At 40.4% G+C, this 13,895-nt stretch overlaps 4 protein-coding genes across 6 annotated transcripts; 1 reads left to right on the top strand and 3 right to left on the bottom strand.

The window, feature by feature from the left end:
• Positions 1–75: 75 nt before the first annotated feature.
• On the bottom strand, positions 76–2,469 carry LOC124051794 (chemerin-like receptor 1). Of its 2 annotated transcripts, none has more exons than XM_046375466.1 (2): positions 2,139–2,469; positions 76–2,060 (listed from the first exon to the last, which is right to left on the bottom strand). In XM_046375466.1, the coding sequence occupies exon 2, from the start codon at positions 2,044–2,046 to the stop codon at positions 1,036–1,038; it is 1,011 nt and encodes a 336-aa protein (XP_046231422.1). In that variant the 5' UTR covers positions 2,047–2,060; positions 2,139–2,469; the 3' UTR covers positions 76–1,035. The 2 variants fall into 2 exon arrangements, with proteins under 2 accessions (XP_046231422.1, XP_046231421.1); XM_046375465.1 differs by having other exon boundaries at positions 76–2,053; positions 2,139–2,468.
• Positions 2,470–3,120: 651 nt separating this feature from the next.
• LOC124051949 (iron-sulfur cluster assembly scaffold protein IscU-like) lies at positions 3,121–5,637 on the top strand. The gene is made up of 5 exons (XM_046375766.1): positions 3,121–3,280; positions 4,409–4,522; positions 4,630–4,740; positions 4,861–4,939; positions 5,021–5,637. The coding sequence occupies exons 1-5, from the start codon at positions 3,179–3,181 to the stop codon at positions 5,110–5,112; spliced, it is 498 nt and encodes a 165-aa protein (XP_046231722.1). The 5' UTR covers positions 3,121–3,178; the 3' UTR covers positions 5,113–5,637.
• A 130-nt stretch (positions 5,638–5,767) lies between these two features.
• Positions 5,768–9,556, bottom strand: LOC124051947 (transmembrane protein 119-like). Its single transcript, XM_046375764.1, has 2 exons — positions 8,419–9,556; positions 5,768–7,179 (listed from the first exon to the last, which is right to left on the bottom strand). Exon 2 carries the CDS (start codon positions 7,161–7,163, stop codon positions 6,318–6,320), a length of 846 nt encoding a protein of 281 aa, XP_046231720.1. The 5' UTR covers positions 7,164–7,179; positions 8,419–9,556; the 3' UTR covers positions 5,768–6,317.
• A 352-nt stretch (positions 9,557–9,908) lies between these two features.
• On the bottom strand, positions 9,909–12,826 carry selplg (selectin P ligand). Of its 2 annotated transcripts, none has more exons than XM_046375762.1 (3): positions 12,679–12,826; positions 12,332–12,440; positions 9,909–11,878 (listed from the first exon to the last, which is right to left on the bottom strand). In XM_046375762.1, exon 3 carries the CDS (start codon positions 11,861–11,863, stop codon positions 10,517–10,519), a length of 1,347 nt encoding a protein of 448 aa, XP_046231718.1. In that variant the 5' UTR covers positions 11,864–11,878; positions 12,332–12,440; positions 12,679–12,826; the 3' UTR covers positions 9,909–10,516. The 2 variants fall into 2 exon arrangements, with proteins under 2 accessions (XP_046231718.1, XP_046231717.1); XM_046375761.1 differs by having other exon boundaries at positions 12,332–12,437; positions 12,679–12,824.
• Between the last annotated feature and the right edge of the window lie 1,069 nt (positions 12,827–13,895).

The following is a 13,895-nucleotide window of genomic DNA, read 5'->3' as shown; positions in this document are numbered from 1 at the left end:
GGGGCTACTGAAATAAGGGATAAATACAACACTGACAATTATCACCTCATAAAGCTGAAATTGTTGATAGGCGAATGATGTCTATATACTTTCAGCTCTGTTATAGTCTCTGTTAACTCCTGAAAAAAAAATAACTTTGCCTTTCGGTGTTGAGAAGATAGTACAGACAGTCATAGTTTTCGCAGAAACAGCTGCTAGTTGCTACAAGATGGATTAACAGAGTGAATAGAGCTGTAAAACCAAAAGAGTGAGCTAAAAACACACAGAAAAAGCTCTGTACAGCTGAGAACTGCAGCCAGATTATATTTTGTTACTGTGGGCCACTTCTTTCACGCTGCATTTTGGAATATTTTTATTGTTAACATATAAATATTAATAAGAGCAGGTTTGATCTGTTGTATTAGCATGAATTACAACATGAGTACTGCTTGCTAGTGAGGCTACATTAAAGAGAAGTTGAAAATGCATGGAACTTTGAGGAGGAAGAAAAACTATGGCACAACCACATCATCAGTTTATTTACTTTCTTTCAGAAATGTTAATATAAGCTCTACATCAGTTTCTTTAAAAAATGTTTTTCACTAACATTTAATAGAAATTCATATAGTTACAATAATGTTTAATTTCATTTATGTTTCAGTGCACAGTAAGTTCAGCCAAATTATAATATATTGTAAATTTGATTCAATTCAAATTACTTTGTCCCTCATGGGGTACATAGAGCCGGTTAACAGCACACAAGCAATTCATATACATGAGTAATGATACAAAATATTGTGTGAGTGTGAAAGAGTTGAAGTAGAAAGACACAAGAATTAACAGTGGTAGCTAATCCATATTTAGCCAAACATAGTCCAAGTGAAATTGTGATCATTTGATACAGAATTAAAATAAATTTTTTATTTTTATTTAATAAAATTTTTATCATTATGGTAAATTAATCATTGATACATAATGTATTGTCAGTATAGAGTGTACACCCAACTATATACATAAATATGGCATATGATTGTCTCAGTATCACCTAAGTCTATTTTAGATAACCTCCATTGACCTAGACTTTGATTGATTGAAACCACCTGTACGAAAATCCTCTGCCATTGCCTCCTCTATCCTTGATGTCAAAGAGCGCTTTAGGGTTTGTTTAAAGTCGTTACCAATGAACACATAGAGAACTGGGGATATGAAGCTGTTTGCTGCAGCCATGGTGGCCCCCACCTTCAGGCCAGTTTGAAGCACTTCCAGGCTGTGATTCTTCAAGTCCAGTTCTAAAAGAACAAAACTATGATAGGGGACCCAGCAGAAGAAAAAAGACAGGATGAGTGCCACCATGACTTTGTAAGGCTTTGTTGACTTAATGGTCAAACTTCTAAGCTTCACACCAAGCACCAAGCAGCAGAACACAATCACAAGGAATGGAATGAGGAACCCACAGATAAATCGAGTGAGTGCTACCGCTTTGTGTCTGGAGTGGCCCATGTACCTGGTGAAGCACTGAGTGACTGAGCCATAAACTGTGACTTGTCTGAAGATCAATGAAGGCAACGTTAGGAGTGCAGAAAGGAGCCACATGAAGACAACAACTACAAATGCTTTCCCCACTCTCCGGTGATTATGTGACCACACAGGAAATAAAATCATCAAACAGCGATCAGCGCTGATCAGAACCAGCAGAAAAACGCTGCTGTACATGTTGAGAAACAGGGCTGAGGACGTGAGCTTGCACAAGGCCAGTCCGAAAGGCCAGTGTGAGGTGATCATGTAGTATACTTCCAGTGGCAAAACTGCACAGAACAAAAAGTCTGAAATGGCCAGACTGGTGTACCAAGTGGTGATTACTGTCCTTTTCATTTTCCAACCACAGATCCAGATCACTAATGAATTTCCTCCAAGACCAATAACAGAAATAATGATGTTGACTGTCACCAGAACATGAGTCAAAGGAGTCTGAGTAATACCGAAATTCAGTGTCCCACTTGTCGTGAAGTTGTTCTCAGTTTCATTGTCTGGAGTGTAATCATCATATTCAATATAATCCACGTCCATGCTGGTCCTGAAATCTGAAATATGAAACGGGTCATATTTATTAACAAAGCTGAAATTTAATTTTTTGACTGAAAATGTACTTTAGTACTCACATTATGTCTTGACAAGGAAGCGATCGATATAAATTCCCTTGCCTTGGACTCCCTTGCGACTGGGTGCAACTTCTCACTTCTGTTTCCTGGGCAGTGTTAATGACGAAAGTGAAAAAAACACAAAAAACAAAAAAACATCCCAATTGATTGATAAATGACAGCCCACCTCTAACCTAACAAAATCCAAATTTTGTGTTCCTGCGTGCGTTTCAGTGGGTTCATTCAGTCACAGATGGTAAAATCATGAAAATAACAAATAAAAATTTGAAAGTTTTAGAACAGCCATAAGATATGTTGCAATGTCACGAAGGAGATCCCCTTTACGATGACACAGTGACAAAACCACCAACTCATTTCTTAACTGAGCGTGTGACTATTGACTATTTTACTAGACCTGCAGCATTTGCAAAATCTTGGGTCAAGAATGATTTTCTGTTGCAATGATTGTTGTAACTTCGAGGAAATCATCCATTAATTAGTATAAAATGTCAAACATCAAAAAGCCATCATACACTCATATTGTGATAAATATTGTTACCTTCAGCTACTCTACATGTTACATTAGCATGCCAATTTATATTGTTTGTTTATTAAGCTGTACAGCATACTGTGGTAAGTAATTCCACAATATTGTTTTGGACTTTCAGCATTAAATATCATTTATACATATAATTAATAATCATAATTATATTGTTAATAATCATCAATAATAATCTTATATCACTGCAAACTGAACGTCTTATGGGAATTTGCTTGGAAGACGTGATTTTAATAATTCTTTTGACATTTCATGGATTAAACAAAAGATATGAAAATTGTTAGTTGCGTCCCTCTTAAAATGTTTTTAAATTGGATTCATAAATATTCAACTTTGATGCACTTTATTGCGAAAAGGTATTTTGATATACTTGGCTTGGACATCCATGAGGACATGCGCAGATCTGGTTATATAAGCCCCGCCTCTTCACAGTGACGTATTTGATTCTTCTTAATACTCCGACTGTTGCAATTGAAACTGCGCCATTTGTGTGTCTGTCAACATGGCCGGTACAGTGGCAAACAAGTGTCTCAGTCCTCTGGCTTTTCTGACCAGGAGGCTTTCTGCTCCGGAATTCATCACCCAGTGTTGCTACCACAAGAAGGTAAACCCACTAGTCTGTTATCGGTCTACTACTCATGCGTTACAGTGTGACAGCTACGCTTTGGTGACTGTTTACAAATATTAACCTTAGCCTTGATTAGTTTTGTAAAAGTATCATCAGTAGGTAACAAGGTTGACAAGGCTCAGGTAATAAGATGGAGCTTTTCAATCACAAAATGCTGGTGTTACTTTATAACTGTGGCTAACTCTACAAATACATCAGTGTGCTTTCGTTATTTACATATCGCATATCAAGGAAAGTGAGACAGAAAGAGATAAACAGGCACATGTTTCATTCCAGCTCGTTAGTTACTTGAACGCAACTAATCTGTCCCCCACCTGGCCATTGCCATAGCTTAAATACTTGAAATACATGCGATTAATAAGCTTTAAGAAGGTGAAGGAGCACAGTGTGATAAAAAGCCATATGTGTTCTGTTATACTTGTAGAAAAATCATGAGGATGCTCGGTCTTTCAATCATTCTACACAACAGCAGTATTCACATGTTCATCTTGTTTGTCATTACGTGTTTTGACCTCCTTTGGCAAGATGGACGCCGTGTTGTGGCCATCAGAATCCAAACATCCAGCGAGTTAAAACCATCTCTGGTAAACAGATGGTTTGATCTCAGTGGATGATTGAACGACCTAAAACTGAACATACCTTTTCACTGAGGGACTTTTTGTGGCCCTGACACACTGACACCATGGACTATCAAACTGGAGAGGATTTAGTTAAGTGTCTGCTTTCCTTTCAAGATGTACACTAAAATAAAAAAAAGTAACATCAGAAATGCATGGAATTCTATGTATTCTATTTAGTCCCCTTTAGGACATGCATTATTATTGTGCAAAAGTAAAAGTCCATCTATGTCGTATTGTTCTGGTCAGAATGACTCAGCAACTTGGGGGGGGGGGGGCAGGATGCAGGAGAGTAGCAGACAATGAAATCCGGTCCTAATCTGTTTACTTTAATGTCCCTTACGTAATGGTCAAAACTCCTAGTTGTATAACAGTGATGCTCAAGACTTTCAGGATGCTACTGTAATAATGTCAACAATTTGCCAGAACTCGCTGATAAATTGTTTTTTTTTCCTAACATAGTGTTTCTTTTCTTTTCTGTCTGAAGGTAGTGGATCATTATGAGAATCCAAGAAATGTGGGCACATTGGACAAACACTCCAAGAACGTTGGGACTGGCCTTGTGGGTGCTCCAGCCTGTGGAGATGTAATGAAGCTCCAGGTTTGTTTGTAGCTAATCATGGGTGGACTGTAGCCTTTTGTATATTCATAGAGCCATTAAGACTAAAAATAAATAAATAAAAACTCCAAAACCTCTCATTTTGACAGATTGAGGTAGATGACCAGGGGAAGATCGTGGATGCCAGGTTCAAAACATTTGGCTGTGGCTCTGCAATTGCCTCCAGCTCCTTGGCCACCGAGTGGGTGAAGGGCAAATCTGTGAGTGTACACAATAGACACATGACACTTCTTTCTCTGACTGCTATTTATTCTGCTTTACTCATCTCTATGGCTAGAATGGTTTTTGTGGTTACTGGGTCTTTGTGCTTTTCTTTCCAGGTGGATGAAGCTTTGATGATAAAGAACACTGACATCGCCAAAGAGCTCTGTCTTCCACCAGTTAAACTTCACTGCTCGAGTAAGATTTCATTTACTTGTGATGTTATTCCTATACACATGTATGTATATTTACCTTTAACCTGAAATTGTTTCTCCTCAGTGCTTGCAGAGGATGCCATCAAGGCTGCCCTGGCTGACTATCGTCTCAAGCAACAGGATGACCAACAGGAGGCAGTCAGGGCCAGCAATTAACTACACACTGTCACTCTGAGTTGGGCATCACCGTTTGCTTCCTCCTACTAAGAAGAGAAGTTGCAGTAGCCCAGCATCACCACCTCTTTCCTGCACTGTTGTTGAGGCACACCTAATAATGCTGGTGATATATACACCATTGTTGGCTCTCTATAGCAATGTTACACCAGGCTTTCTTTATTAGTCAGTGGTCCTCTAACCTTGTATACTGTACCTTTTAGCCAGTCACGTAAACGCACAATGTAAGCACTGTTGGGTTGTTTGGTACAAAGCTGAGCCTTATTTTTGAGTTTGTGTCATATTTTAAGATTTTGTGCTTAAGGAGTGTTGCTTTGATGGAGTGTGAGTGATGGAGATTTTGATTAAAGCGTACAGCTGTTTTAAGTATCTCTGCAACCCTGAGCACTGACCTTTTGATATGCAAGTAAACAAAGTGGGTTGAGACACCAAAGGGTCCACTGGTTTTAAGTGTAATTTATAATTATTTTGTAGTGCTTCCACCTGATTAAAGTATCCTGAATCATGTTTTGTTTTGAGTGCAATTTATTACTTCGAGAAGCCTGAATATTTACCATATTTATGTTTGTGTTATAAAAGGAAACACACAGGTTTAATTTACTTAACAATGGCTTCATGTAAAACATATTTGATCCATATGCACAGAATCATGTGGTTCACCTAAATGAAATGCAGTTATAAATGCTATTGATTATACTGGTGCATTTCTTGCTATAACACCTTGAAATCAGTAACTGAAGAAGTCTGTGGATAATCCTCATTTTACTTTGCATGTAAACCGAAACTGTTGTCAGGAAGTGGTTTTCTATACTTGATAGACCTTAAACCTTACAGGAGTACAGTTTGGGACCATACAGTACAATGTTTACTGAAGCAACCCAGAATTTGACAAACACACCAAGCAAAATATCCATAAACAACACAGAAATAACAGGATGTAAAGAAATAGGTTTTGTCCCCGATGTTAACGTCATACCACAAGACATGTTTATAATATGGCGTGAATAATATACCCATTCATAGGAAAGCAACAGACGGCTACCTTTACCTTCCCTGCGTTTAACATTGCTACAACTGTGACCGGAATTTGGCAAGTTTTCCACATTTCTCTTGGAGTCATCATTTTTAGTCCAAGTTTACTGGATAAATATTTTAAAAAGTTACTCAGATCATGGCGTTCAGAATAGTTAGAAGGCTGTTTTCTCTCCTGCTATCAGCTGAAGTGTAGCAGAGTCGTTGTGAATATGCAGGGAGGAGGGCCGCAGACTCCCTCCAGTCAGAGGCTCCTGTGAATCGTCTTCATCAGGATGAGGCTGCTCCGGAGGATTCAGCTCAGGGCTGCCTGCCGCTGCAGCTGTTTCACTGTTAGAAAGCTCACTCAGCCCCTTTTCCTCTGGGGGACTTGTTTGCTGCAGGTCCAGGATGCTGCCATCTGGTTTAGAGCTGTCCTCAGGACTGTGTTCTGCTGCTTTCTGACAGAGGCCACTTCCCTCTGCAGCATCACCAGATTTATTTGGCGTGCGCAGGCTCTTGGCAGCCCTCATTATGTCTGCCTGGAGCTGCTTGTGAGAGTCCACTGACTCACTTTGCTGCTCAGGAGTGGACTTTTCTTGCATTTCATTAAAGGGTTTTGCGCCTCCAGTTTTGTCCCTGTGGTCCACATACATTTTTGAGGGGAAGGAAGAAGGGTAGTAGGCATTGACTTTGCGCCTGCGGCTCATGAAAATTGCCCCACAGATAATGAGAAAGACAAGAAGGATGAAAGAGCCTGCAACAAGGATAAGGAGCATATTTTCTTCCAGAAAGTTCACAACTTGACTCAGAACATCACTTTCCACATATGTGGGGCCAACAGGTGTGGTTTCATATTCAGAAGAAAAGTTGCTGGTGGGTACAAGGGAAGTCATACTAATGAGTTCTTCCTCGTCTGTGCTTCCCTCTAGTGAACTGTAAAAAGGCAGCGGCGTGGCCAAGCTGCTGGTGATGCAAAACACAGCACACAGACCAATCAGATGAACGGCCATTGGGAGCATCGTTTCCCCTCGGGATCTGTAAATAACAAGCAAATGTCAGTAAGTGAAAAGTCAGCACCACATGTGAAGGCAGTTAAATACAAAGCATCTATTTTTCTGACAGATGCATTTCTGTGATATATATATATATATATATATATATATATATATATATATATATATATATATATATATATATATATATATATATATATATATCCATTTGGTGCAAACATTCATACAAACTGCATCATACTGTACACATTTCTGCAGCATGTCAACTGAGTTTTCTGCACGTGAAATGTGATTTGCATGTGCAGTGATCAGTTCCAAGAAATGCTGCTTTTGTTTGAACGTGACAGACAGTTTAAGTTCACTTGACTGAAATGTTGCTTATTCATTGCAGAGTTTAATACATCAGTCTTGTTTCAGCTCAGCTTGAAACTTTTTAGTCGACTAAACCCACATGCTGCAAAGTAGCAGCAAGTATAGAATGAAAAATGTTAAGAAAAGACATATTTTCCCACTTATCCCTTGTGGTTTTGGGGTGGCAGCAAAACTCTCACAGACAGATATTTAAAAAAAATGGAGGGAGGCAAGCAAACCCAAAACTATCTGCATGGTTGGACACCGCAAGGTGGTATATGGGAAAATGTTTTTTTTTCCCCCCCAAACTGGGTGAAGCGACCCTTTAAATGCTGCTTTCGTTTGTCTGCTTATTTGTTTGGATCACAGTCAGCTCTCGGCTCAGTCTGTGTGTCAAATGGCATCAGCTCACACACTTTTTATTGTGATTCTGCTCCATCTGTGTGCAAGCTGGGCCACAAGCAAGTCTGCTCTCATCTGGGAAAGGGGGTGTGGGAGAATTAAACACACACACACACATTCACTCCATGCCAACATACATGGCCACACATGCCTGTGCAATCAGACACATAGAAGCATGCACATATGGCGGTCATATGCACACACATTCATGCACAGATATTTAAAATTTGAAATTTTTATTTGCGAAAAACCTGGACTCTATCTTTGGCCTATTGTAATGTCTAAAACTGAAAATATCGGCTATGACCTTTGATGGTCATATCCTTAATTCCCGAGGCTGAATGCTGCTCTGAAGGCATCATGATGGCGTCACATCTCCCATCCAAATTGATATGTGAGTTCACATGATGTCAAGAAACCCCAGTGCTTTTTGAGTTTGCGGCATTCAAAGAAATTAAGGACACATTCTGAACGTAAACCATGTGAAATGACAAAATATGTTACGCACCATCCACTGTGGCAGAAGAAGTGTCTCTGCTGGATTCGCTGAGTCGCTCCGTTGGAGGATGAGTGAAACCAGGCTGGAAAAAAGTTAACACAGAGAACACAAAGAGTGCAAAGAGCGGCAAATGCTCAGTGAGCCTCACCACTTCTGCCGTTTCAGATTTCAGGCTGGAGGTTTGTCTGGATAGTGCAAAAAACAAGAAAAGTGATGTCGTTAAGCATAAGGACAAATCCCTCCTTCTGCTTCTCTCCGCTGTTCTCCTCCCCCTTCAGTCTCAGAGTGTCTGAACTCTCCAGCCTGCACACAGATTGTTCTTGTTAGGTAGGAGTTTATAATGTGGTGTGGGGGCAGGGACCTCTCCTCCACTCTCCTGGGTGGCTAACTGGATGTGCAAAGCCAAGACAACATCGGCAGGATGAAAAACAAATAAAATACTTACCAGCCAGGGAAGTGTTACAAACCAACCTTAAAAACATCATTATCAGCAATATAGCGTATGTTGTCCTGACTGACTAACCTCAGCCCCTGACAGTGATGACTGACAGCAGGCCCAACAGAGTCAGAGGGCAGCTTGTAAGAGTGACCAGTTAATGCAGGAAGAGGTTAATGTTTCCTACGTGGACAAAACACAGTGTAACAGCCAGGACAAGGGGATTTTTCTCCAGAGGCAAGCAATTAAACTCACACGGTGTGTGTGACCACTTTTGAGAGACAGTGTGACTGTGTATGAGTGAGCCTCTGTGTGTGTGTGTGTGTGTGTGTCTGTGTGTCTGGGTGGATGTGAATGCATTTTTGGCAAGTCTACTGTGTTTGTGACCATTCAAGACAAGTCTAGCTTTATATGGTCATCAGGAGCATGAGATGAGGTCCTGCATCCTCCAGGTTTACATTCATCTCAGCTCTGTTGATAGTCACTGGTGTCTGCTTCAGCTGCACATTGCTGAGTGTGGAAAAAAGAAGAAGAAGAAGAAGAGGAAAAAAACATGGCTTCATGGCCGCAACAAGCGTTCAGGACTTTGTTTTCTTTTTGCAGGAGGGGAAGTGACTGAAATCCAATCCAGGGCAGGAAAAAAAAGTCTTTTCATGGAGCCTTTCACAAATAAAGAAACCTTCTTAGTTCACAGAATGATCAGTTTTGAATACCTTTTTAATTCGAGTCCTTATACTGAATAGTACAAGGTTTATCTGAATTTCTCAGAACATGTTACAGTATATCTCAATAGGTCTGGGTAACCCTCCCTCTGAGAGAACACACAAGAAAAGTTTGGCAACTCTTTTTTTACAAGTCTGTAAAATCTAATCTTTTTCTAAGAATTTTAGGAAGGCACTGGCACTAATTTTAGGCAAAAATACAGAACATGTTCAGTGTGTTGTGTTTAAAAGGAGAAGTTCTAACCACTGCTATGAAACTCAACACAACCACCCACATTTTGTACCAAATCACATTGTTTTTCCAGAAAATATTAGACAATAAAGTGTTACCAAATGGTTAAATAACACATTAGTTTAATAAATTATCACAATACAGAAACTCTACACAAATATCCAAAGTCACATACAGTTGCCATAAATCAAATAACAGAGTTCATACAATGAAGCCTCATTGCTAACAGAATCGCATTTGTAAGCTGAACAGAGTCCTTGGAGAACAGTAATCCCTCGACAAAATAAGACTTCCTGTCTCTGGTCGCTAAGTGAAACACAATCAGGGCTCAGCTCAGGATGTTCTAAAAAAGAAATCTTTGATCACTCACCCAGGAGGGCAAGTGTAAAATAAAGCAAAAAGTCTTTATTTTTGCCAAAAGTACACACTTGAAGACCTGGCTACATTAAATGACACATAAGGTTAATGGTACATGAACATGAAACGGTAACTGTTTATTTTTATTTATTTCATTTTTGCCTGTGTGTGGTTTCTATGTCTTTTCCTCCACAGCAACTGAGTGTGCAGTGAGGCCAAACCACCAACATCAAAGGAGGAAGTATGAGTTTATTCAAACAGCAACTGTTTCCCCATCACAGACATCAGACAAACCATTCAGCTGAATCAATCTGAGGTCTGATGGAGGCATGTACGTGACAGTTACTATTATGATTCCATCTAAACAAGACGGTCATTTTCTGGCAGGAAGCTGCTGAGAGTAAGATTATCTCCCCCGTCCTCGTCACTGTCTCCAGCTGTGTGCATCACTAGGACTCCGTTAGTCACTGGATTGCGTTGTCTTGTATAGGTGTAATTCCTTTCAGGCAGCAGAGCCGAGATGCACATCATCTCTGTGGCCTGCTGAGGTTTCTTGGCCCTGTACTTCCTTGCTGACAGCTTGGTACAGAGGATAATGGTTGAAACCATGAAGACGGTGGCCAAGACAGCCAGAGAGGCGACAATAATAAGGCATTGCGTCACCACTCCACGGGTGGAGCAGGATTGGACCTCAGTGCTGGATGGACTCTGGGAGGCTTCATTGAGCGCAGTTGTAGTTGCTGGAGTCGAACTAATTGTTGGGACTGGCAACATCTTGGGTCGGATGAAGGCTCCTGCAGGACTGGTGGAGTTGGCAGTGGTGATGGTGTTGGCAGAATCGGTTGAGAATGAAATAGTGGGAGGCTCGGTCGTAGAGCTTGACAAACCTGTATCAGTAAATTTGGAGGTGGGGGTCATCGTCACAGACACTAACTGAGATGTCGACGAAAGCTCGCTGTTGCTGGCAGAAGTCTCACTTATTTTGGCAGGTGAAGAAGTAAGTTCAGACACAGGTCCTGCCTCAGAGGGGTTCGTTGTGGACACAGTGGAAGCTGGGGAACTGCTGGTGTTCTGGTTGAAGACTGGAGTCTGAGTAAAATCAGGAGGAGAGGTGGTGGAAGATGTGGGGGATGTAACTTCAGGCTTAGTGGAGGATGTGGGCTCCGGCGAAGACACGGTATCTGTAGCTAAGGGTGCTGCAGAGGTTGTTGCAGAAGTCACTGCAGAAGAAATCATGTCAGCTGAAATGGTGGGTGATTGCCGATGTGACTGTTTCTCTGTAGGTTTTTCAGTTTTTGAGATTGTCGTGTTGTGTGGTATGTGTGCTTCCTCTGCAGCTGCGGTCACTGCTGCGGAGGTATGAAGCAACTGCGGACCTGAGTTAAGTGTTGTCGTGCTATCATTTGAGCTGTCTCTGTCCATGGTGATTGCCTCTTCCATTATCGCTTTGGGTTGAACGGTGGGCCCCGGTGTTGCAGAAACACTAACTTCTGCAGGTTTGTGAGTGGACTGCCAGGTCACAGAGTGCATCTCTGTTTCATTATGAACTACAGGTGCATTGATGAGCTGCTTGGTTGTCTTGATGGGCTCAGCTGTTGGACTCATCTTGGTGGTTTCTGTTACGGAAGCACTCATGGACTGCATAGAAAACAAAGCAGATATTCCCCATAGCAGAGCCAGATACATCTTCATGCTGAGCCGCAACATTGTTGTTTAAAACACCTAAAACGATAGAAAGGGTTCAAATTTACAGGTTGCAGTGCAAAACTATTAAACAGTAGTCGTAAAAAGACACACACATGGGGGGAAAACATTAGTGTGTCATGTGTCTGCAAGTGACATCTTATGATGAAACAGTCATGAGTCTTTTGCCACACCCGTTACAAGCATTTTACACAGAAAAAAACAGAACTGCTGCATTTTTTGAGTGAATCTGAAATGTTATTGTAGGCATTTTAATTTTTTTTTTCCTATATGAGAACTGCAGCAAAGGATTCAGAGTTTGGTAGGAAGTAACCGACTCCTAATCCTACTACTCACTCGTAATCCTAGCAAATAATATTTTTAAACTGCAGGAAGTAACTTTATCCAAAACCATCACATAAAATGAAATGAAACAAGCACAAACAAGCAACACTTTGAATGTGCCCTCGGGGGTGTTGCTCCGCGTCTTACCTTGCTGCTGGTTGTTCAGAGGTAAAGAATAAACATCTGGCAAAAATTGAGTTCAGCTCATTTCATCTTCTCTGGGAGAACATCCACTGACATGTTGACTGTAGCTCTGCTTTGAGAAGAAACAGGAAATGTTAACACTTAAGAAAAACTGGTAACCACTACATAACATTTTTTAGATTCATCTAGGTACACACACTTCCTTTAGAAAACCACAGCTTCAGTTAACATCAGCGAGTATAAGACTAATAATATAATAACAAGTATAATTCAGCAGAAGCTTCTTCTTCTTCCTCAGTTACCATAGTTTATGATCTTACATCTATTCATTGACAGAAGATGTGTCTTACCTCACTGACAGAGAGCTGAGGAGAGCGCAGGTGCTGCTGTTCTGAGCATGCTTACTCTGCGCGTCCTGATGTTAAAGCAGTAGGAAGTGCTCAGTTCTGTAAAGGGACGCTTCTCGCATGTTCACTTCTGATCACACTTCTGTCTAAGACTGAAAGCCGTGCGTCATGTGGGCAGAAAAAAAAAAAGCAACTCAGAAACGAGAAGGCGATGTTGCTACTAAAGTGACAGACGATCAGCCATGCGAGGACAACATTATGACGAGTGTAATGCTCGCAGAAATAAAATAAGCTGAAAATCCTTGGAATGAATGCATTTGAAGTGCAATGATTTTATGCCTGATTTAGTGAAATGAAAACTTAGACTGCCACATTTGTACCCTGAGTGGAAACAAATGTTCTTCTAGTGTGGAAATCATAACTGTCACTTCCTGTGCTGCTGAGTCATACTGAGACATGGTTATAAAAAACTTGTTAGGTTTAGCAAAAGAGTCAAAATTGTAAACTAAACCTTTTTGTTTTTTAGTGTTTTGTATGTTGCCATGCTGTGATACACGCAAACACACACACACACACACTGACTAGCCCCAGGCTGACATACACACTGAAAAATATATAGTTTTTGGCATGTCAATTAGCTCAAGCATGTTCTGAAGTGATACAGCTTTGACTTTGTTTAGCTCTATCCATATTTGCTGCTTAGCTTTAATGTGATGATGCAATAATTAAAGTATTTCTTGTACATTTGTTGGAGGTTTGTAAAGATTTAATGGACTACGCCACAAATGAGGTCACAGAGATCAAATCCTCGATATTTTTATGACAATATGGGGACCTGAAGAGTACTGTTATCTGTTAAAACTGAGGGGGAAAAAAATTTAAAGCCAGTGCCTTTAAGTACGACTACGAAATGGTATGGAAGTATGGAAGATTGAATATTAAGGATTAAACCAATGGTTAAGATGTTTTTAAGTTGTTGCTGTTTCCCCTTTAATTGTTTCATTTCAGTTTAAGGTCCACAGAAGTAAAACTATCCTTTATTTCACAAACAAGCAAAGAAACTTGTGAGGACAAACTTTCCTTAATTTAAATAATTCTTTTGATATGGTCACAATAATTCATGAAGATCAAATTAATAATTAATTTAAAAAAAATGAATCTGATCAACATGTTATTGACCTCATTACTGCCGCTTCAGCACCACCACCAGGCGGGACAAG

This window comes from Scatophagus argus, chromosome 20 (assembly GCF_020382885.2).
Source record: "Scatophagus argus isolate fScaArg1 chromosome 20, fScaArg1.pri, whole genome shotgun sequence".
Taxonomy (NCBI): Eukaryota; Metazoa; Chordata; class Actinopteri; family Scatophagidae; genus Scatophagus; species Scatophagus argus.
This window is presented reverse-complemented; position numbering and strand designations above follow the sequence as displayed.